General features: G+C 37.6%; 2 protein-coding genes across 7 annotated transcripts in view; both read right to left on the bottom strand.

Moving 5' to 3' along the window:
* The window catches only part of TBC1D8B (TBC1 domain family member 8B), a 72,689-nt gene extending 60,974 nt beyond the window's left edge, over positions 1-11,715 (bottom strand). For 4 of the 5 annotated variants that reach the window (XM_016943967.3, XM_016943968.3, XM_016943971.3 and 1 more), the window contains exon 1: positions 11,368-11,715. In XM_016943967.3, coding sequence (XP_016799456.1) covers positions 11,368-11,497 — 130 coding nt within the window. In that variant the 5' untranslated portion in view covers positions 11,498-11,715. The remainder of the gene's footprint in view (positions 1-11,367) is intronic. The other variant, XM_016943970.3, reaches the window with a different exon arrangement.
* Positions 11,716-17,359: 5,644 nt separating this feature from the next.
* RNF128 (ring finger protein 128) overlaps positions 17,360-23,528 on the bottom strand; it is a 102,545-nt gene continuing 96,376 nt past the window's right edge. For both annotated transcript variants that reach the window (XM_001143230.5, XM_016944023.2), the window contains exons 6-7: positions 23,112-23,280; positions 17,360-18,775 (exon numbers count right to left, since the gene is read on the bottom strand). In XM_001143230.5, coding sequence (XP_001143230.1) covers positions 18,642-18,775; positions 23,112-23,280 — 303 coding nt within the window. In that variant the 3' untranslated portion in view covers positions 17,360-18,641. The remainder of the gene's footprint in view (positions 18,776-23,111; positions 23,281-23,528) is intronic.

Here is a 23,528-nt window from a genome sequence, read left to right as displayed (position 1 = left end):
CTTTGTAGGGACTATAAATCATGCTGCTATAAAGACACATGCACACGTATGTTTATTGCGGCACTATTCACAATAGCAATGACTTGGAACCAAGCCAAATGTCCATCAATGATAGACTGGATTAAGAAAATGTGGCACATATACACCATGGAATACTATACAGCCATAAAAAATGATGAGTTCATGTCCTTTGTAGGGACATGGATAAAATTGGAAATCATCATTCTCAGTAAACTATCGCAAGGACAAAAAACCAAACACTGCATGTTCTGACTCATAGATGGGAATTGAACAATGAGAACACATGAACATAGGAAGGGGAACATCACACTCTGGGGCCTGTTGTGGGGTGGGGGGAGGGGGGAGGGATAGCATTAAGAGATATACCTAATGCTAAATGACGCGTTAATGGGTGCAGCAGACCAGCATGGCACATGTATACATATGTAACTAACCTGCACATTGTGCACATGTACCCTAAAACTTAAAGTATAATAATAAAAAAAAATTACTGAGGAAATAGAGAAGAGGAGAATGTTTTCAATTTGAAGATAGGAATGTGAAAATACTAAAAAAAGGGATAAAAGAGTAGTCGCAAAAGACAACCAAAAGAGCTATCACTATGTTGAAAAACAGAATTAAGTACATAAATGTGTGTGTATATAAATAAACATAAGTTGTCAAATTTGTCAAAATAAAGGAATTAGAATTTCAAATGAAGGCACTTTATTGAATACAGGATAGCTTTAGCAGATAACAGATAAAGATAAAAGATAACTATCTTTTTGAAGATACTGTTGAAAGATTAATGGTGGCTATGTGGATGTGAGAGGAGTAGTCAAAATCACTGGCAAGAAAGGTCACTTTTTGGCAGCAGAAATGTTCACAAGATTATAAGCGCCTTGTACTATGTAGAAAGAAAATTGCTCAGTTTTGTTAAGTGTGAAATCAGGCAGTTAGTATAAAACTATGCAACAAATAATTTGGAAACTAGTGCTAGACTACATTTGTAGTCACTTGGGGAACTCTTCCAGCTCATTAAGCTGTAATCATCATCAAGTCCCTGCAAGTCATTCAGAAATTAATATGTACCAATTTCTGGGTTCTAAATACTCCCTCCTGGAGTATTTTAAAGTAAATTCTAGACATTGTATCATTTCATCCATGAATATCCAGTATCTTTTAGTTTATTTTAAAAGGTCCTCAGAGGCTGGGCTTGGTGACTCACGCCTGTAATCCCAGCACTTTGGGAGGCCGAGGCGGGTGAATCACCTGAGGTCAGGAGTTTCAGACCAGCCTGACCAATATGGTGAAGCCCTGTCTCTATTAAAAATACAAAAATTAGCTGGGCATGGTGGCAGGTGCCTGTAATCTCAGCTACTCAGAAGGCTGAGGTAGGAGAGTCTCTTGAACTCGGGAGGCGGAGGTTGCATCACTTGGAGTGAGCTGAGATTGCGCCGCTGCACCCCCACCTGGGCAACAGAGTGAGACTCATCTCAAAAATTAATAAATAAATGAATAAATAAAAATAAAAGGTCCTCATTTGAATCTAATCTGTGGCCAATATTGAGCACACTGATCTATGGTATTAATTGCCCCTTCCAATATTTAGACACCTGCAAATTTCATAAACATTTCTTTTTTTGTGTTAGGTCAATGGTAATGATGAACAGGTAGGGCTGAGTGCTAGAGGAAAGACCAGTAAAACAGCCACAGCTTGAAAATGGTACTCATTATCAATGTGCTAGTTTAGTACACAAACTAAAATGTCCTTTAGTTTGACAAGTTGCTCTTTCTGTTTGTAAACTGGATTGAGGGCACTGTGTAAGTGAATACTGCTCTAGCTGCAGAAGAGCCATGTAATGAACTTCCTAATTACAAACAAGATTTATTTCCATTCTAAGTAAAATGTTCAATTATAATTTTTTCCATGGTAATGATTACTGGAAACTTACAGTGGATTATTTATCTTGTCATAAGTTGTCATGCTTACAAAGTCAAACAAGTACAACTTTACTGAACTTAGTTTCATTATATGTTAATAAACAAACTAATTAGTAAACTGCCAATACACTTAGCAGGAAATATATTCAAATAAGAGAAGGTAGTGTGCTCAATAAAGTTTGTGGATTTTCCTGATTCTATTACTTTGCTACCAGATGTAAGTCCTTAAAATGACACTATGAATGCTTATTTTGGAATAATTCAATAGCCACAGTTGGCATTTTGAAAGCTGCCAACTTTATATTAAGAGCTTTGGAAAACAGTTAATAAAAATAATTCTTCTTTGGTCCTGTTTTCTCTCTCCCTGTATTCTTTTAAAGGGACTTACTTGAAAACTGAATATATATATATAAGCACTCATTTCCTTCCCTAACTGAAATCTTTTTTTCATTAAAGGATTTAGAATTTTTTAGGGAAGCGATTGATATAACAAACAACAGATTACAATGTCTTCTGGGAAAAAAAGAATAGATGAATTATTAATCAAACCCAGATACATTTCTAAAGATAGAGACACAGGAAAATATGACAATTGGTACTATATTTACAGCCACTTCTTACTCTTCAAGACCTATACACCAATGCACAAAAAGAGTAACCCTCAGAAAAGCAAATAAATTGCAACACCTGAATTTCTAGGTACAAAGAAGAAAGCAAATATGATAGCAAATGAATAAACTGGTATACAGTGTAGTACTTTTAAACATTATTTAGAAGAACTAAACCAGGCCCATCATTTTGGTTAGTTTAAAACAAGAGAGCAACTAATATTATAATAATAATCAGAAAATGTGATTACACCTTGTTTTATTTATTTATTTTGAGACAAGGTCTCACTCTGTCGCCCTGCCTGGAGTGTAGTGATGCAATCTCAGCTCACTGGAGCCTCCACATCCCTGGCTCAAACGATCTCCCACCCACCCCAGCCTTCCGTGTAGCTGGGACTACAGGCGCATACCACCACGTCCTGCTAATTTTGTTTATTTTTTGTAGACACAAGGTCTTACTGTGTGGCCGAGGCTGGTCTCCAACTCCTGGGCTCAAGCAATTCTCCTGCCTTGGCCTCCCAAAGTGCTGAGATTACAGGCATGGGTCACCGTGCCCAGCCCTATACCTTGTTTTAAAACTTCACTTCTTTATAGTGTAGTAAGGGAGGGGGAAAAAGGGGCATATCACAATGTGTATTCCTCTCCCTCCCTGGAACATTTTATTCTCTGAAATGAAGTAAAAAATTACCTTTAAAGATCTCTTTGCATAAGAAAGGGCAGCCTTATAGGAGATTTTGAGAAATAAAGTATGGCCAATGTCATGACTTTTCAGTCTTGTTTTTTCTTTTTCTTTTTTTCTTTTTTCTTTTTCCATTAGAATGAAATCTACTTTACAGGAAATATTAGTTTTCTACTTAGGTATGCAGTCAATAATCTTTCCACTGCTACCAAAAAAGTGGGGGGGTAACACTAATCATCCTTCATTTTTCAAAACCTCCTACAAGGTTGCCCTTTCTCATTCAGAGATGTTTAAAGGTAATTTTTTACTTGATTTCACAGGGACCAAGATGTTCCAGGGAGGGAGGGGAGCACACAGTGTGATCTGACCTCTAGGGGTTGCTCTATGTGATTTTCCTTTTAATAAGCCAAAATGTTAATTTATTTGGCTTATGAGTTGAAACACTTCTAGTGGATATCTGATAGATTACTGACTATTTGCCTAATTTTATCTTACTTAATTGTTCTGGCTCAGAGCAGGATGGAATATCTTGTGGAAATTTTTGTTATACATAGGCTGTTTTATGTCCACTGAAAGAACAGTGGACACAAAAAACAAAGGTTTAATTATTAGGTCCCTTTAATTCTCTATCTCAGGTTTTCCTCTGGTATAGATTAAGACATTGCTCTTTAATAACCTTTTTCTAGTCGCTAAGTGCATTATATATTGAGTCTCATATTTTCAACTCCATGTAAATGAATCTAGAATATTTGCTGTGTCCCCAACAACTGTTATCTTTTGCTTTTGCACTATCACATTATTCCTCCTACTTAGAACGTCCCCCCTCCTCCCACCACTTCTACCAAACCACCTCTCAGATATTGTTAGTGCTCATAGATGGATGATTTAATTTGAAAACACCCCAAACTGGTTTTTGGCAAGATGCTTCACAGATGCCACACTGGAACTTTGCCACCAGTACACCACCTATTATTAATCACTGCTTTTAGGAAATATTTGTATCTTTAACAGGACTTCAGATAAGCATACTTTATAAGACAGCTGGCCTTGGAAAATTGCTTTGAGGGTTTCCCTGAATTATGGAGATTTCTAAGCCAACAGAACAAGGCTGCTATTATTATTGACTACACTAGCAATTGTATTGGTTTGCTTACTTATTTATCAACTGTCTGACCCATCACATGATAAACTCCGTAAGGGTTGGAACTATTTCTGTCTTTTTTTTTTTTTTTTTTTGAGACGGAGTCTCACTCTTGTTACCCAGGCTGGAGTGCGGTGGCGTGATCTCGGCTCACTGCAACCTCCACCTCGTGGGTTCCAGTGATTCTCCTGCCTCAGCCTCCCAAGTAGCTGGGATTACAGGTGTGTGCCACCACGCCCAGATAATTTTTGTATTTTTTGTAGAGATGGGGTTTCACCATGTTGACCAGGCTGGTCTCGAACTCTGACCTCAGGTGATACATCTGCCTCGGCCTCCCAAAGCACTGGGATTACAGGTGTGAGCCACTGCGCCTGGCCAGAACTATTCCTGTCTTATTCACCACTGTATACTCAACACCCAGGACAAGGGCCAGCTACCACCCTATTTCTCTCTTTCCCTTCACAGAAAAAACTCCTAGAAAAAATTATATGAATTCACTCTGTTCCCAAATATTTGTTTGGCTCATATATTCTAGTACCACAAGTCTCTGTCCACAGCTCATCCTAAAAGGCCTTCCCAGACCAATTTCTCTAATATACCAACCCCCTCCCCTCTCTATCATGATACCTTACTTTATTTTTCTTCATATTGCTTATCAGCACCAGTCATATCATATACTATTTGTTTATTTGCCTCCCCCAACTACGGTATTAGCCCCATGAGAGTAGGGACTTTGTTTTTTTTTCATTGCTTTATCTCCAGCACTTAAAACAGTGCTTGTTTTTTAAAAGGCACTCGGTAAATATCTGTTGAATTAAAGCATTGTATACCATCACATTTAGGATTTAATCTTACCTTTTGTGCTTACATAGCAGTAGCAAAAGGTGGAAAACTGGGCAAATGTTCTAAAATAAAGGCAATATAAAATCTGTCATAGCTGTACAGCAATGTGGCAAACATTATAATGCCTTTTACTTTTTAAAATATTTTTTATCTCACTATATTGCCTAGGCTGGCCTCGAACTCCTGGGCTCAAGCAATCCTCCCGCCCCAGCCTCCTAAGTAGCTGGGACTACAGGTGTGCACCACCATGCCTGACTGCTTTTTGTTTTTTATTTTTAGCTTACCTTATAGCCATAAGCCTTCCACAACTGTTCACAAACAGCATGAGTTTTCACCAGTTGAATAATTATTTTTTAAGTATTGTTTTGAAAAATACTACTAAGGTAACCAATGTTATATGTACTCTTTATCACCACTCAGCAAGACAAGTGATGCTGATATCTACGGAAGCACTGTTTGAGAACTTCCAGGTTTTGGGCAATGACAGATCAAAAGGAAATGATGTCATGATAAGTTATTCTAATTCTTGTACATTATTCTGATTATAAACCATAAATGCATAATCACTATCATGCCCAAATTCTTCAATTAGTAACTATCAGTGTTTTGTTTTTGTAGTGATATCATTGCATATCAGATATAATCTATGTTACCACTCCAAATCAATTTCTATATACAACATGGGGAAAGTAATTACTAGGGAAAATGGCATAAATATATAACCCCTTTGTTCTTCAGGCCCAGAAAATGGCATTTTAACGTCTTTCTCTTTCATTAATAGATAAATGTCAAGTATTTGTATAGTTGCTCACAAGTTTCAAAACTCATTTGACCCACATAAAAAATGCTGTGAGGTAGGAAAGACAAGTTTTTATCCCCATTTTACAGATGAGGAAACTAAGCCTTTATAAAATAATTATAGCTGAATAGAGACATAAAACTATCAAAAAATCAAGGAAGATAAAAGAAACAGGGTTAATGGGGCAAGTGGAATCACTGAACTTGGTGTTATATTCATATATTTGTGGATGTTGGCTTGTAGTTGGTTTATTTATTATTATTATTATTGTTATTATTATTATTTGAGATGGAGTCTCCCTGTGTCACCTAGGCTGGAGTACAACAGTGCGATCTCGGTTCACTGCAGCCTCCACTTCCTGGGTTCAAGTGATTCTCCTGCCTTAGCCTCATCAGTAGCTGGGACTACAGGCACCCGCCACCAAGTCCGGCTAATTTTTGTATTTTTAGTAGAGACGGGGTTTCAACGTGTTGGCCAGGGTAGTCTCAAACTCCTGACCTCAAATGATCCGCCCGCCTTGGCCTCCCAAAGTACTGGGATTACAGGCGTGAGCCACTGTGCCCAGCCTGGTTTATTTATTTTTTATTTTTTAAAAATCCCATAGGGCAATACCTAGGGAGGGCAAATCACACTGTTTTCCTCTCCCTCCCTGGAACATTTCGTTCTCTGAAATCAAGTAAAAAATTACCTTTAAAGATCTCTTTGAATAAGAAAGGGCAGCCTTGTAGATTTTGAGAAATAAAGGACCGTCAATGTCATGACTTTTCAGTCTTGTTTTTTTTTTTCATTAGAATTAAATCTACTTGAAACCAAATATTAGTTTTCTACTTAGGTATGCAGTCAATAATCTTTCCACTATTCCAAAAAAAAAAAAAAAAAGGTGAGGGTAACACTGATCATCCTTCATTACTCAAAACCTCCTACAAAGTTGCTCTTTCTCATTCAGAGATCTTTAAAAGTAATCTTTAACTTGATTTCACAGGGACCAAGATGTTCCAGAGAGGGATGGGAGCACAAAGCGTGATCTACCCTCTCTAGGGGTTGCCCCATGGGATTTTCTTTTTAATAAGCCAAAATGTTAACTTATTAATTTTGTGTGTGTGTGTTTGTGTGTGTGTGTATGGGGGGGGGGCGGGTAGATCTTTCCTTACCTTAAATGAAATGTCATGCTTGGCACTTGGGCACCCTCATCTCAGGAGACAGGTACTTAGAAGGCCAAAATTTTTTTATCAGATATGTCCTTTGTAAGCATGAAATGCAGGGATATTTTGCTAATAACTAAGGCGCACATTTTCAGAGTTGGACTCCTTGAGTCTGGGGTGAGGAAATAGGGGAAAGAAGCTTTATATTTTCAAGGGATGGTCACTAAGAGGTTTTAAAAAGGTTACCTTATTGTTTATTATGTATGGGTTTATGACAAATTGTTTACACAGTGATTTGCTCAGTCTATATAAATATCATAAAATGAAAAGCTTATTTCAAATATTATCATATTCTGGTTTTTACAGATAATTTAATTTCAAAGTAATGGTACCAAGATGAAAAAGGAAATCAGAAACAGAATGTCTAAAAATTCTCCATTTTAATAAGTTTTACTTCCTAGCTTTGTTCTACACCACACAAAAAAGGTCTACTGAGGGAGCTTATCAATCTAACACTGAAGAACCTGCTTACACTATTCAGATATGGAAAATTCAAGACTAAAATACTCTTTAAAAACTACCTATATGAAGGCTTCCTGATTGGCAGACCTTCCTAAATCCCATATACTAGAGTACTTAGTAGAATGTAGCCCCATAGCTCCATTCGTGTAGTAGTTCCCATCTGCCAAGCAAAGCAAATTGATTTGTGCTTAATAAGACAAATATGCATAAATTAGTTTTAACTCTATAAAACCAGGTGCTAAATGTAGGTGTCATAGAAAAGTCATTATTAGCTAGGAGAAGCAAGAGATAACATAAGGGGACCGTAAAATCCAGAAGGGTGAATTATTTCTCTAAATGAAGGAAAATCGCTTTATCTATAAAACCGCTTATGTATACCAAAAATTTCCACAAGATATTCCATCCTGCTGTGAGCCAGAACAATTAAGATAAAATTAGGCAAATGGTCAGTAATCTATCAGATATCCACTAGAAGTGTTTCAACAATTTAAAAGAGGTACCTCAGAATTCTAACTTACAAACTCATCTCTTGTTTTAATAATCCTTGAGTTCTCTGTTGCTGCTATTCCATTATTAGAAAAAAATGGAGTCAACTAACTTTATCAAGTCCACACTTAAGAGTCATTACATTGCTGGTGATTACCACCAATTATCATATGGCAAAGAAATGAAATCTTAAAGTATAACCACTAAGGTTTCTAGATGATCATTATCATTTCTTCATTAAACAAAATGCATAAACTAATCTTTTAAAGGGATAACACATAACACTGGATTTTAGCAAACAAAGTGAACAGAGGCAAACTTATGCTGGCACACAGTCAAGCTCCTGTGAGAGCTAATCCAAATGTGGATTTGTGGTAAAGCACAACAAAGCTTTTGGCTTCATGATTTTAAGTAAGAATACAGTAATTGAGCAGCCAGGAAAATCAGCACACACTTATGCTCTGGACCAAAAAGAACCAAATGAACCTTAAAAGCACCTCTTTGTTTCTTTCTTATCCATTTTGTTTAATTTACATGGAATTACAGTGGTAGCTCTCATGTGGTAATTTCAAGCATCTTGTCAATACCACAGATAAAATAATCATGAAGAGTTATAAACTGACCACTAAATGAGTGTGGATATCACTAGTCACAACATATATATGTGGTAGAAATCTTAGTTTATTTCTTCAGACAAATTTCTCTTATTCTAGACTATGGGGACTAGTAAATGGAGTGGGCAGGATAGAGGTAAAGTAGTGCAGTTGGTCCATGCTTTAAGAAGAAAGCATGTCAGGCTGGATGAGGTGGCTCATTCCTTTAATCCCAATCCCAGTCCTTTGGGAGACCAAGGTGGGAGGATCCTAAGGCCAGGAGTTCAAGATCATGCCTGGGCAACACAGCCTGTCTTTTAAAAAAAAAAAATGAAATTAGCCAGGCTTAGTGGCTTGTACCTGAAGCCCTAGCTACTCCGGAGGCTGAGGTGGGAAGATCACTTGAGCCCAGGAGTTCCAGGCTGCTGTGAGCTATAATCACATCACTATCACTGCCCTCCAGCCTGGGTGACAGAGTGAGAGATCCTGTCTCAAACAAACAAAAAAAAAAAAAAAAAAGGAAACTTGCAACAAGTTAAAAAAAACATGCAATACTACATTACAGTGATTATATTTTCAAGAATTTGATTTACCTACTTAAAGGAACACAGTTTTAGTATGAGGAACGAAAATAAATTATAAGACTATTCCTGAGGCTGTAACACAGGACTATAAAATCTATTTTAATTTTTTTTTTTCTTTTTGAGACAGAGTCTCCCTCTGTTGCCCAGGCTGGAGTGCAGTGGCCCCATTACGGCTCACTGTAGCCTTGACCTCCCAGGCTCAAGCCATCCTCCCATTTCAGTCTCTCAAGTAGCTGGGGCCACATGGCTGGCTAATTTTAGTATTTTTTGTAGAGATGGGGTTTCGCCATGTTGTCGAGGCTGGTCTTGAACTCCTGGTCTCAAGCAATCCACCTGCCTCGGTCTCCCAAAGTGCTGGAATTACAGGCATAAACCACCGTGCCCGGCCTGAAATCTATTTTAAATATATCCTGAACTATTCTCAATGGACTCAAGTGGATAATTTATGTCACTGGGTAATTATGAACATCGATTCTAAAATTTTGATCTCGAAAATATCTGCATCTATTAAATGGAAAGACTCTTCTGCAAAATAGCATTTGTAATTTTTAAAAATTAGAAAATGACAAAATGTCACATTTAACAGGGCAATTTTTGTTGCCATATTTTCGAGAGGGCCTTTTTAGAAGCTGGATAAGATTAACAGGTCTAGCAAAATTTTAAAAAATGTCCTGTAGAACCTCAGAATTCTTTGCACCCCGGGAGTGGCTTGAAAACGAAATAACAGCATACGTTTATCACCATCTTGACGACATACATTGATTTGGTGCTATTATCTTTCGTTTTATCCTCTCAACTCTGTGAGGTAGGCACCATTTTCCAAGAGAGAAAAAGCAAGGTCATCTCCTCCATGAATTATAACTTGCCTAGTTTACTAGGTGGTCTTCTTTTTCCTTTAGATCTTCCCACCCTTCTTATCCAGAATATAAGCACTGCAAAGCCAAGAAACTGAATCTTGTGAACCTTGTGGCACACAGTAGGTGCTTAAGGTTGAGTAAATGAAAGAGTTTGAGGAATGTCATCCAACAAGTAACAGAGTAGGATGGGACTAAAATGCAGGTTTTCGGGACTCTTCCCTCTTTCCATTACATCACGCTGCCTGGTCTACCACTTCAAGGTCACAATACCAAATTAGAGATTGATTAGAAAAAGAGCTCTTGCTTTCCCAACGTCCAAAACTTTAAATGTCCCTACCCAAGATGAGTGGACTCAAAATAACGTTCTCTGGAAACTTTAAACATTTGGCCAAAAAACACTTTTTAAGAATTGGGGTCAGGGTGGGTTAGACAGGAAGAGTTAAACTCTTACCGTCTGGCTTACAACCACAGCTTTGAATGAAGGGGCAGCACCAGTCACTCAAGAGATTAATTTATTACGACGTTGTTAATAGCCTTTGAGAGGGGATCCCAAAGATTGAAAACTTGGAGACAAAGTAAAAGATGCTAAATTGGGAGAGATCAGCAATTCTGAGCCTACCCCTCCACCTCTCCTGACTCCAGTTCTCCCTCCTCCCTAATATTTCTTTTGAAGTCTATTTCTCAGGATGTGATTGGGGCGCCTCCCTTTCTCCTCACCATCCCCGCGTACCCACTCCATCCCATCCCCCATACACTTAATCTCCCCAGGGTGCTGATGATCGGTATGGGCTCTGTGAAAAAAGTTAAGTTCACAACTGCGAACTGGCCCCTGTCACCAGCCTAAATGCGACCTGTCTAGGTCTAACACTCATCATCAGCCTCCCTCCCCCCATGGGAAGCGACAAGGTAGGTACCCGTTTCTTCCTTGGCCTCAGAAAGAACCGCGCTCCTCCCTTCACCTGTCCCAACCGAAGAGCAACTCGTCGTCCAGTGAGACATTCTCAGGACTTGGAGGTGGTGGCGGAAAGGTGGTGTCGGGAGAAGAACCCCAGTCCCTCCGCCCACGATTTAGGATCGGGAAACTGGTAGCGACGAGTAACTGTTGTCCTCACCACCTTTTAAGTAACAGCGAACACAGCCCAGAGGCAGGTAGGGTGGCCACAGCTTACCTGTGAGCCCCCCTCCGCCTTCCTCCCCGTAGCCCCGACGCCGCTGCAGCACGAAGTAGTCGTTGGACCTTTCCATCAGCCACAGCTTCAGCGCATTTTTCAGAAGCACTTCCTCAGGCTTCAGCCACATCGCGAACTTTGTGCCCCCCGGGAGCAGTGACCTAGATGCCCTCCTCACCTCACTCTCAACCCGTCTCTTCCCCTCTGCTTCTCCTCCCACCAAATCTTCCTCAGGCGACAGCAGCTCAGGTTCAGGTTTTCCACACTTCCCCCAACCCTCCCTTCTCTCCCACGTAGGCAGAGAGATTGCCAATTCCCTCCCACAGCGCTACCGCCAGACTGGGAAATAGTCCCGCTTCTTTACCTCTTGGGAGTTGTAGTTTCCTACGCGCTTTTCTGTGCTCAAGCGACTGGAACATGGGACTACCCTTCCCACAATACACTGGGGTGAGAATGGGTGGGGGTGCTTTCAAAGCGGGTCCCAGCCATCAGTTAAGTGTGTTTTGCCTATCTGAAGTTTAAAGCATTTTTTTGGTTCAAATAAGTGAGTCCCAGGTGTAAAGGTGTTGCTTCTTTTTATCATTTTACAGCCGAAGGCATTAAACTGTAGAAAACAAAGTTTCTGGAATTTTGGAATATCGGTTCATTCCAGGAAGCAGCAGTAGCAACAACTAACATTTAATGAGCTCTCACTATAAACTCAGGCGATCTCACGTAATCCTCACAGCAGTCTTGCGAAGTGGACATTCGTCCCCGCTTTGCACATTAATAAAGGAAAGCGCTGTCGGGTGAGGCGACTTATCCAAGGTCACACAGTCAGTGATACGATTCCTTCTCTAAATCCAAAATTCATGCCTAGATTAAGCTCTTTTTGGTTATATAGGAAGAATATAAAATTTCCAGAAGCCACGCGTTTTCTTCACTCCGTGCACCGCTCCTTTCCTTCACTGTCGCCCCTATCTGTTTATTAAACTGCTGTAATGAACCACAGAAAATCTCTTGTCCAGCTTCCTATTTTGGAATCTAAACAATTTATGTGCATTTTTTTTCTTTCTTACACTCTTAAAAAAAAATCCCTTTGGAAGCAAACTTGACCTCTTTGTATCTTGGCAATGATGCGCAGCGGTTTGAACACTAAGGTGAATGAGGTCAATAATTTGCATGATATCGCTGTGAGGAAATATTTGACAGATGTTTTTATTTATTGCAATAACTAAGTCCACCGGAATTAAAGAGTGCATTAAAAGTGAAAAAAAGTTTAGAGGGAGGAAGGAGTTGGGAGGCCATGTATAAGCAAAGGGCTCTTGGCAAGCTGTTTTGAGAATAGAGCCTCAAAGTCATGTGGATTAAAAAAAAATGGGGTGGGGCACACGCAGATGCCAAGCCAAGGAACTCTGCCCTGGAGGAGCATCTCTGGGGTAACCTTCCAAGATGTGAGCCATCTCGAGTGAGGCAGGCGTGTGCTCCAAGCAGGGATTTTTCTTGTGAATGAGAAAAGGGGCAATCTGGGATTCTCTTCTACTAAATGGCAGTAAGTAGTCCCAAGGCAGCTATCTGGACAGTTTGGAAAGAGATAATCCTTTCAGAGTCCAGACTGCAATGTATCTTTGGGAAAAGCCATCGCAATTTGAATGTGTACTAAGGGAGGTAATTTCTTCTTCTCTTCCTGGAGAAAGATCAGTAAATGTAGCAAACGTTGAGAGATATCTTCCTTTCTTTTTACCTTGCCTTCCCCTTTTTACTTCCTTCCCCATCAAACCACATCCTTTTCCAATACCCTTAAAGGTTACAGTGTGGCAAAAGCTATCCAGAACTGGATGGCTTTTCTACTTGTTTACTCTGCAATTTCTTCCAGGTATACCCACATGCTCCCTGTTACAGGATCAGGGCCACTTTTGGCTTACAGCAGGGCGTTTAGAGAGCTCCTGCTTTAGTAAATAAACATTTCACCAATTATGTAAACATTTTTTTCTAATTAAATTACTTATGTGATCTAAATTTTTGGCTCAATAATAAACGACTTAATTTCACACCCTTGCAAATAAAAGTATTTTCCTAGAAGCACCTTAAAAAAATAGAGCGTGCCACTCTATTCAATGTCAATATAAATTGCTTGGGGAAGGACTGGGATTGCACACTGTCTGCATTGCTGGTACAGTACTGGTGCTGTACTGGTACTGTATATGTATTATGTCATTTAATTTTCATTAATAAGCTTGCACATTTTTACATGCTTACTTTACAAATGAAGGAAAGGAGGCTCAGAGAAGTAACTTGCTTAAGATCATATAGCTAAATAAACAGCAAAGCTGGAATTTGAACCTAGATTTGTCTGATTACAAACCATGACACTATACTGCTTATGCATATGGTCCATAGTTACCTCAAATACAATATGTTCAAAGCCAAACTTATTTTTCCAATATTCCCCCTGGTTGATGTTTCTCCTACTAGGTTTTCTAGTTCAAAGGCCACTGTTTACCAAGACACTGAAAGTAAGAACTTGGTGTTAGTCCATTGGTTGGCCAGTCTCTCTCTCTCTGACACACACACACACACACACACACACACACACTCCTCTACTTCTTTTTCAAAAGTCCATCCTATCTGCCTATTATGGCTTTAGATTAGCCTCACAACACTTTCCCGCCATATAATATAGCTTCCCAACTCATCTGTCTGCTTCCATTCTTGTTTTCTGACTTATCCAAGCCACATATTAACAGACCCAATAATACACCATGTAGAGATAAATAATACCTCATTTTTCTGAAGGTCAGTCTTCCAGCTGACTCAGCCTTCTAAGAGCCTCAAACACCTATAAGAAAAGGTATTTGGAAACCCCAAATAGCAATTCCAAACCCTGTGCTATGGAAAGACTGAGGCTGTCACTCAGGATTTTACTGGCTTTTTTGAAAGGAATGTCACTAGCTTAGGTTATACTTTTTTTGCAGTCTGCAGCTAGTTTAGAAGCAGTAAGATTCAAAACAGGTGGACTACTGCCAGAAGAGAGCCATTTAAAGCTTTGCTACTTAAAATGTGGACCCCAGACCATCAACATTTGCATCACCCTGGAGCTTGCTAGAAATTCTGAATCTCATACTTCCTTCTACACTTGCTGAATTGAAATGTGCATTTTAACAAGATCCCCAAGTAACTTGTAGGCACATTAACGTTTTAGTTGCACTGAGTTAAAGCAAATTAGAATTTGAAAATCAAACTCTACAACAAATTGAGGGTACTTATGTTTCCATTAAGACCCACATAGATATCTTCTTAAAAAATAGGCTATTAATGAATTTTAGATAACTGAATTGCTTTTTAAAAAGGTTTATAACAGGGGCTGGGTGCGGTGGCTCACGCCTGTAATCCCAGCATTTTGGGAGGCTGAAGAGCGGGTGGATTTCTTGGGCTCAGGAGTTTGAGACCAGTCTGGGGAACATGCCAAGAGAACATGCCTGTCTCTACAAAAAGTACAAAAATTAGCCTGACATGGTGGTGTGTGCTTGTAGTCCCAGCTACTCACTAGGCTGAGGTGGAAGGATTGCTTGAGCCTGGGAGGCAGAGGTTGCAGTGAGCCGAGATTGTGCCACTGCACTCCAGCCTGGGTGACAGAGTGAGACGCTGTCCCCCCCCCAAAAAAATGTTTATAACAGCACATGACCATTTAATTTTCTAAGGCCGTGGTTTAGATGTGGGATATCAGTTGGTATTATAACTAGAAGGGGAAATTGCCACTAACCTTCCATGCTAAATCCTATTTATCTATACTATTCTCTTAACCATCAATGTCTAGGTATGCCTATTAGTGTCCCACATTCATGAGACTGTTTATGTAGAAAAAGGTTGAGAACTAGTGGATAGTGTTTCTCAAACTGAATTTCACATTAGCTCTGACGGTAGAGGATAATGAACGTTTATCTCTGGAAGTCAAAGTGCCCATCATAATAATGAATTTCTTTTAAGTCTCGTGTAGTATATTTGTTTAAATTTTATATTGTTCAATGTTTAAAAATATAAAAAATTAACTCCAAACAAAAGCAATGAACAAGGTGAATAACTGAAAATTTGTTACAGCCTAACGTGATAACATTTTTCCAGACATTATAGAACTTAAATAAAATGTTTCATAAGTGAACAGAAACTAGATGTAGGTGAGGGAAGGAATCTTCCTAGCATTCCAATTGTATCTCTAAATATATTTTTACTGATTGACTTGGGAACCATGTATATTCTTATTTATAAGATAACACAACCTGGATTCCATTAAACTTACAAATAAACTGTGAAAACCCTTCTTAAGTTGGAGACTCCATAGACACACAAATATTACTGCCACTGTTAAAAAACACCAGCTTATATTTTTACTACGATGTGAGAGTGTAGCATAAAGTCTGATGCTCAAGCTAAAGAATGTCAAATGATAATAGCAGGAAGAAAATTCCCAAGTGTTACGGAATTTCTCTCCTTGGTTTATAACCAAGAGAATCTAAAACATATATCTACACAAATACTTGTATGTGAATGTGCATAGCAGCATTATCCGTAATGGCCAAAAAGTTAGAATACTCCAAAGGTTCATTAACTGTTGAATGGATAGCCACACATGATATAGCCATACAATAGAATATTGCTCAGCAAGGAAAATGAACGAAATACTGTTATATGCTACAACATGGAGGAACCTTGAAAACATTATGCTAAGGGGAAGAAGCCAGTCACAAAAGGCCTATAATGTATGATTCCATTTGTATGAAATGTCCACAATAGACAAATCTATAGAAACAGCAGATTGGTGGTGATGTGGGGCTGGAAATGGGAGGGGGAACTAACTGTAAATGGGCATGAGGGAATGTTTTGGGGTGATGGACTGTTTTAAAACTGGATTGTGGTAATAGTTGTACATATCTACACATTTGCTAAACACATTCCAATGATATATTTACAATGGGTAAATTATACTTCAGTACAGCCGTTAAAAAACACTTAAAAATGCCCCCAAAGAAGTCCCACAAAACTTGAAAAGAGGTTAACTATCTAAGAATATAGGGCAAGAATATAGGCATCACACATCCACCCTCGTCCCCAGCATATCGTCACATAAGACACATGTACCTGGTTTGATAATCATAGTGCTGAGGCGTTCCAAGCATCTGTGTATTCTTAACATGCTTGACAAAAGAAAGATGCACTTATTAACAGCATCCTGACAATCACACTGACAAAGAGAAGGCTGAAGAAAAACTTTAAAGTAATAAAAGTTCCTCTGTCATGTATAGCATGAAGATGGACTGGCATCAAGGTCTATTTTAATGTTATATTATTACTGGTCAAACCCTTTTTACCTGGCTGACATTTAACAATAATTCATGGTAAGTTGAATGATACTACAATGGCATCCATTCCTCTCTATGTAATATGTAAATATATCATACTAATGTTTCAGTGTTTATTGATCAAATATATAAATGACCATTTATATCCAACCATTTTCTTATCTCCCAAATCCAGACATATTATATGAGAAAAATTAGTGTATGGACAGTGATAAGGTTTGGATATTTGTCCCTTCCAAATCTCATGTTGAAATGTGATTCTCAATGTCGGGGGTGAGGCCTGGTGGGGGTGATTGGATCATGAAGGTGGATCCCTCATGAATGATTTAGCATCATCCCCTTGGTGATAAGTGAGTTCTCACTCAGTTCATGCAAGATCTGCTTGTTTAAGAGTCTGGGACCTCTTGCTTCTCTCTCTCTTCCTCCTGCTCTTGTCATGTGATGTGTTTCCACTTAGCCTTCCATCATGACTATAAACTTCCTGAGGCCCTTACCAGAAGTGAAGCAGATGTTGGCCCCATGCTTACTATACAGCTTATAAAACCATGAGCCAATTAATCCTGTTTTCCTTATATATTACCCAGTCTCAGGTATTCCTTTATAGTGACACAAGAAACATCCTAATACAGATAGTTAAACTAACACCAGACACAAACTTTTATTGGAATATTTTATTTACATTTTATATTTAAAGAGAATCAATACAAATTGGGACATATTTACAGCATTTCAAATCAGTGTACAAGAATGCAATGGTTTCATCCATTCAGCAAACAAAAATACATGTCTGTTTTATTTTTGCCTAAATTCTGCTATAATTTGAACAAAATTCTAAAACAAAAGCCACACAGAGTACAAATAAAGTGCATTTTTAAATAGCTCTATTTAACTTTGGTGGATGAAGCTTCAAACTTTATATTAAGGCACCTGGAATTCTCCCCCCCTTCTTTTTCAAACACCAGGAAAATGCATTCACAAAATTTATAGTTACACGGACAGAATTTTAGTTTATCTAATGTAATTTTAGCCCATTTAGGTCAAACATAAACTCAATTTTCAAAGTAACATTGTTTGGAAAACATTTTCAACAGACTAATTTTACAGAACATTTTTTTTTCTGTAGACTAATTCATGAACGAAGATCAATGACCAATATTAGTGTTACTTACTCTGTCATTAGCACTTTCAAACAGTATGATGATTCATATACTGAGCTTTTGAAAAATCCCACAAGTTTGAGAAATAGTTACACAGTATTTTTGTAAGGAATTTTTTGTCTAATCTTGTGTCAAGTTGATGTCACTAATATACCAATCAATTAAGTCCATAATCTCTGATAAACTATGGTTGACAAATCACATGAAGTACATTCAGCCTAATTTTAAAAACAAGAAAAAGTAAAAATGAATATTTTGCTTTAATCTTTTCTATTAACTTAAAGCAGCTTAAATAGACATTTCAAGAAGTACTAGCCTAAGTTTGCATTGCTTTTTACATTACAATTCCAGATCAATATAAGCACCTGGAGAAAAACCCTGACACATGTAGCCCAAGCTAAAGAAGTAGTATTTTTCATTAAGATACTATCATAAAATAAAGTGATTACAGCTACTCCACATTTTAAAAACAACATGTTTTTATAAGAAAATTGTTATAAATGAAAAAACGTGACTTCTTGAAGACAGTTTTGAATGTCTAAAAATGTTGCTATCACTACTGAGAGGAAACTTGCCTATGAAAAATATTATAATGAGTTTGTGGAAAAAAGTTAACAGGTTAAATATTTTAAGCCATTTAACTATAGCATAATATTAGTCATCTGAGCACTTTCAGTATCACTCTTATTTTATTAAATTTATCCAATTTATTAATAGAAACTAGGCCCTGATTGGCAGTTCTGTTATTACTAATGGTTCAAGTTTTCTATTTACACAGATTTTAAGATTTAATTTCTCGAACAGCAGTCTCTTGATTAGGAGTTTCGTCTTCTTCAAAGGTTGGGTTGTCAACATGAGGAATAACATCCACTGCCACAGAATTTGCTTCATGGTTTACCAGCTGTAGATTTTCATCTTTAAAAAGAAATAGCAATTTTAGGATGATTTTGCCCCTCTCCTCTTTTAAGACAAAATTCAACATTTACTTCCAAGAAGTCTTTCTTATTTAATTTCAACATACACTGATTACCATATTCATTCCCTGTACCTCTAATAATTATATGATTTATGCTATATCTTACATAAAGCACATATGGCATTATTATATTGATTTATAATTGCTTTTTTGATTCACGTACATGTGCTTATTTCTACCTAGATTATAGCCTCCTTAAGAGCAAAAATTATGTCTTCTACTTCTTCCTTACCTTAAATATAACAAGCTGTTAAATCTGGCTATACATTTCAATCACCTGGGCACTTAAAAAATTACCAGTGCTTCTTCATTCACATAAGTATAGATAGACAGATTTAAAAAATCAACCAGGAAGTTGGAAGGATGCCCAAAATTGAATACAAAGAGTAATAAATGAACTTAATTGTATTATAAATGAAATACATAACCATGTGAAGAGAATGGGGAAGAAAACAACTAAACTTAAATAACTTTGGAAAACAGTATTTTGACTCTAACCTGTAAGGCTAAAAACAAAAAGAACTGTACACTAGTTACTGACATTGTTTTACACAGGGGTATGTGTTAGCAATGCTGAAACTATTTTATGTATATTCTATAATTGAACAAATAAGTAAAAATACTGTGGATAAAAAGAATATTTCTCCTTTCACTGTCGGAGAAAGGAGTTACAAATAAATAAAGGGGGAGGCTAGAATGAACCCTGTCGTGTGGGATTGGAATCAGATGTATTAGTAGGGTCATTGTTTTTCAGATAGATAGATAAAATGACAGATAGAGAAATAATGTATATGTATGTGTATATTTGTGAGAGTAAATACATATATTTTCTAGTCTTGTTCACTAAAAGGGCCAATAGCAATGACACCCCAGTAGCAATAAGCATGCCCGTTGCTCAGATCCTGGTTTTGAAATACTATTCTCCAGTAAAAGGCCTCCTGAAGAAGTGGCTGATTCTAGGGCTAGGAGAGGGAAAGTACAAGGTTAACCTAGATTTTAGCCTAGGGGCCAGCAAACTCCAGCCTACAAACCATAGCTAAAAGTGCTTATCATGGTTGTAAAAGGTTGTAAAACAAACCAACAAAAACAAAAAAATAAGAGTATGAAAATGAAGACTTAAGGCCTTCAAAGCCTAACATATTTACTATGTGGCCCCTTACAGAAAAAGTTGGCTAATCCCAGACCTAGAACACCTTGTGTTACCAGAAAGTAAGAAAGTTGAAAGAACACAAAAACCAACTTGAACAAGTTCCCAATGACCAAATCTAGGATGATATGAGCAAGGGATAAACGATGAGAATGATATTATAGAATGAAAGAAACATCTAGGATCCTATAGTACAATAAATAAATAACTCAATAAATAAATGGAGGAGAAGGAAGAGCTCTTCCTTATATTAGAAGTTTAATCAATAAATGTACAAAGAATGATGTAAACAGAAAATCACCATTTGGTAAATACTTCAATAATTACTGCAAGCAAGAAGCATCAATGATTGCTAAAAGTAGTGGGTAGAAGTATGATAAGTACCAGGACATTTGTGTAGTCTCCAAGTATCTCTCTATAAGATATTTAATAATTACAAAGGGAAAAATAGTAACTTTAAAGGGAGAAACCTGGCAGACACCACCTCAACCAAGTGGGCAAAGTTTGAATCATCACTAATAAGACACCAACATCACGTGCTTCCTGGTATGATATGGGGGCACTGAAAGGGGCACAACATCACTTCTGTAGTATTCTTGACAAAAATGGACAATAAATTTAATCACTCGGAAACAGCAGACTAACCCAAATTGAGGGACACTCTAGAAAATAACTGACCAGTAATCTTCAGAAGTGTCAAGGTCATGAAAGACAAAGACTGAAGAAGTGTCACAGATTGGAGACTAAGGACACATGACAATTAAATGCAATGTGGGATCCTGGGACAGAAAAAGGACATTAGTGGGCCAGTTGGTGAAATTTGAGTCAAGTTTATAGTTTTGATAATAACATTTTATCAGCAAATTTCCTGGTTTTGATAATTGTATATGGTTATATGTTAACATTTGGAGAAGCTGGGTGAATGGTATATGGGCATTCTTTGTATTATTTTTGAAACGTTTTTGTCAGTCAGTCTGAAATCATTTCAAATTAAAATAAAAAATACCTGTGCCCGGGCCCTGCACCTCATGTTAAATCACAGTTGCTCTGAGGTACAGTCCAAACATCAGCAAAGTTTAAAATCTCTGCAGGTGATTTTTATGTACAGCCAGGATTGACAGTAGGGCCCTTATTCAATGGTTCTCAAAATGTGGTCCCTGGACTAGTAGAATCAGTATCACCTGTGAACCTGTTAGAAATGAAAATTCCTAGGCATCACCCAAAACCCACTGAGTCAGAAACTCTGGTGGTGACCTTTCCGTTTTAATAAGCCCTCCAAGTGACTCAATGAATACTTAAGTTTGAAAACCAGTGCTCTAATAGAACTTAGCCCAGTGATGTGACACACGACATGAACTATGTGTATTTACAAAGTTATGCAAATCAACTATCACCATAAGAATCAATGGCTAATACGCAAGATTCTTAAACTAGTAATATGTAATCCCAGACAAAATTAAATCTGGTTTAAGTGGTAATTGATTCAACATAAATTTGAGTATCTACTATGTGCTGGGTGCTGGATAGACAACAGTGAATATAAGACACTGTTCTTATCCAAAAGAACTTTAAAAGTTTTAATACAACTCAGTGTAGTAAGTGCAATGATCGAAGTTCTATGGAAGCCAACAGTAGGGCCATCACATCTAGTCAAGAGAGGCTTCTCAAAGAGGTGTCAGTCTTAAAGGAGAAACAGGAGTTATACTGGGCTCCCCTAACTTCTTGGGTAAGGAAGAATGGAAGGAATAGGCAAAGAGAAGATAGTGGCTCAAACTATGACTGTGGAATTAAGGTTGGAAATTAGGGGACAGAGTTGAGAACACAGAAGGGGAAGTGGGAAGAATTTGGGATGTCCCTAGTTTCTGGTTTGGGGCGGTTGGGTGAGTATTACTATCATCCAAATTAAGAATACAGGAGGAGAAACATGGATCATTATTTCATTTGCTTTTCAAATCTCTGCAAAATCTGTTGTGCTTACCTTTTTCCCCCACCCCACCCCTACCCACAGAAGAACAGAACACAAAAAGAGTAGATTGGAATGTTGTTTTTTAAAAGACTAGCAATAAATTATCTCGTACACTCTCTTTTATCTTTACTGAATTCTATTACCACACAATTATGAGAGTACAAGATCATCTGGGGCAATCAGACAATGATTCTCTATTACAGGTAGAATAATCCACAGATTATTAAGATACTTATAACTAGTTTATATTCAAGGGAATGTCTGAAGATTAGATACAAGAAATACAAAGTTTGCCTTTGTGTGGTTATATTCATTGTGATATCTTCAGAAGTGGTATCTATGGCACTGATAAGCCTATAGAGGACAAAGGTTTATATAATAGGAAGCTGAAAGTTTCATAAGTCATCTTGACAATCAGTTTTTGTTTTACTTTTATACTAGAATTAAATTATCTCAAAATGAGGATTGAGAGAAGACTTTCAAACCAACAAAAACATGGAAAAGATTGAGGTAAAAGAAAGGGAAAATAATTTTTATAGGGGTTTTATCTTTATAGGGAAAAACAGAACTCCCTAAAATTTCTCATTTGGCATAAAATTACTAAGTTGCAATACAAATTCACATGAATTTTGAAAATGATATATTCAATTTTAGTTTCTGTTTGTCCATTTCATGGTAAATAGTCAACAGGTGGCAGCACATACCATTCTTAAACAGTTTCCTACTTGCAAAACATGGGTTCCAGAGAAGTTGGGTATAAATCAAACTTTTGTAAATTGAATTCTGTTTTATCATTTCAGAACTCCTTTATTTTAATTTCTGCTTTATCTGCAATAAACAATGGCTCCTAAAGTTTAAAGTTTCTCCTTACCCTCTGTAATTAGTTAATAAGCCAAGATTTAAATGCATCAGAGAGAAGCTTTCCAATAAATCTTTCTTTTGTAAATAATCCCCACTCTGATGCATTTCATCTATTTCAAATACATTTGAATATATGTATATTAAGGTAGGGGTGCATCCTTCACGGCATTATTTTAAGTAGAAAAAACCTGGATCATGATAATGGCTGAATGGAACAAACGCTAAAAAGCAAGAGTACTATACAGGCATATGATCTACAATGGATTGCAGGGCACTCGTTAACCTTTAGTATGATGCTTACTTGTTGACTGCACGTGTTCCTCCAGAGGCGGTTCATCTGTTCCCTGTACTGAAGCATATCCAGATGATGCGGTCTCGCTGCGATTATCCTCTTCATGGGAGGAGGCACTATTAGATATTTCATTGGATACAGGGACTTGTAAAGACACTGATCCATCTTCAACATCCACCTTTAAAGAACATGTAACAAATTAAAAGCCTCTCAGTGTACACGCTTTTCCTCGACATATCACTTCAAAGTTTCTTTATAGGTGACTCATTGGAGCAATATTTCTTAACCTTTTAAACCTATGATCCCTTTTGATGATCACAAGTCTCTTGTTAGCCCCAGTCAAAACAGAGTAACTGGGTCCACCAATGGGATGAAAGATGCTATAGGCAGAGTGCACTCTCATCTGGTATGTTCATTTGGGTGATA

The sequence above is a fragment of the Pan troglodytes genome, chromosome X (assembly GCF_028858775.2).
Source record: "Pan troglodytes isolate AG18354 chromosome X, NHGRI_mPanTro3-v2.0_pri, whole genome shotgun sequence".
Classification (NCBI taxonomy): Eukaryota; Metazoa; Chordata; class Mammalia; order Primates; family Hominidae; genus Pan; species Pan troglodytes.
Note: the sequence above shows the minus strand (reverse complement) of the source record. Positions and strands in the feature narration are given on the sequence as shown.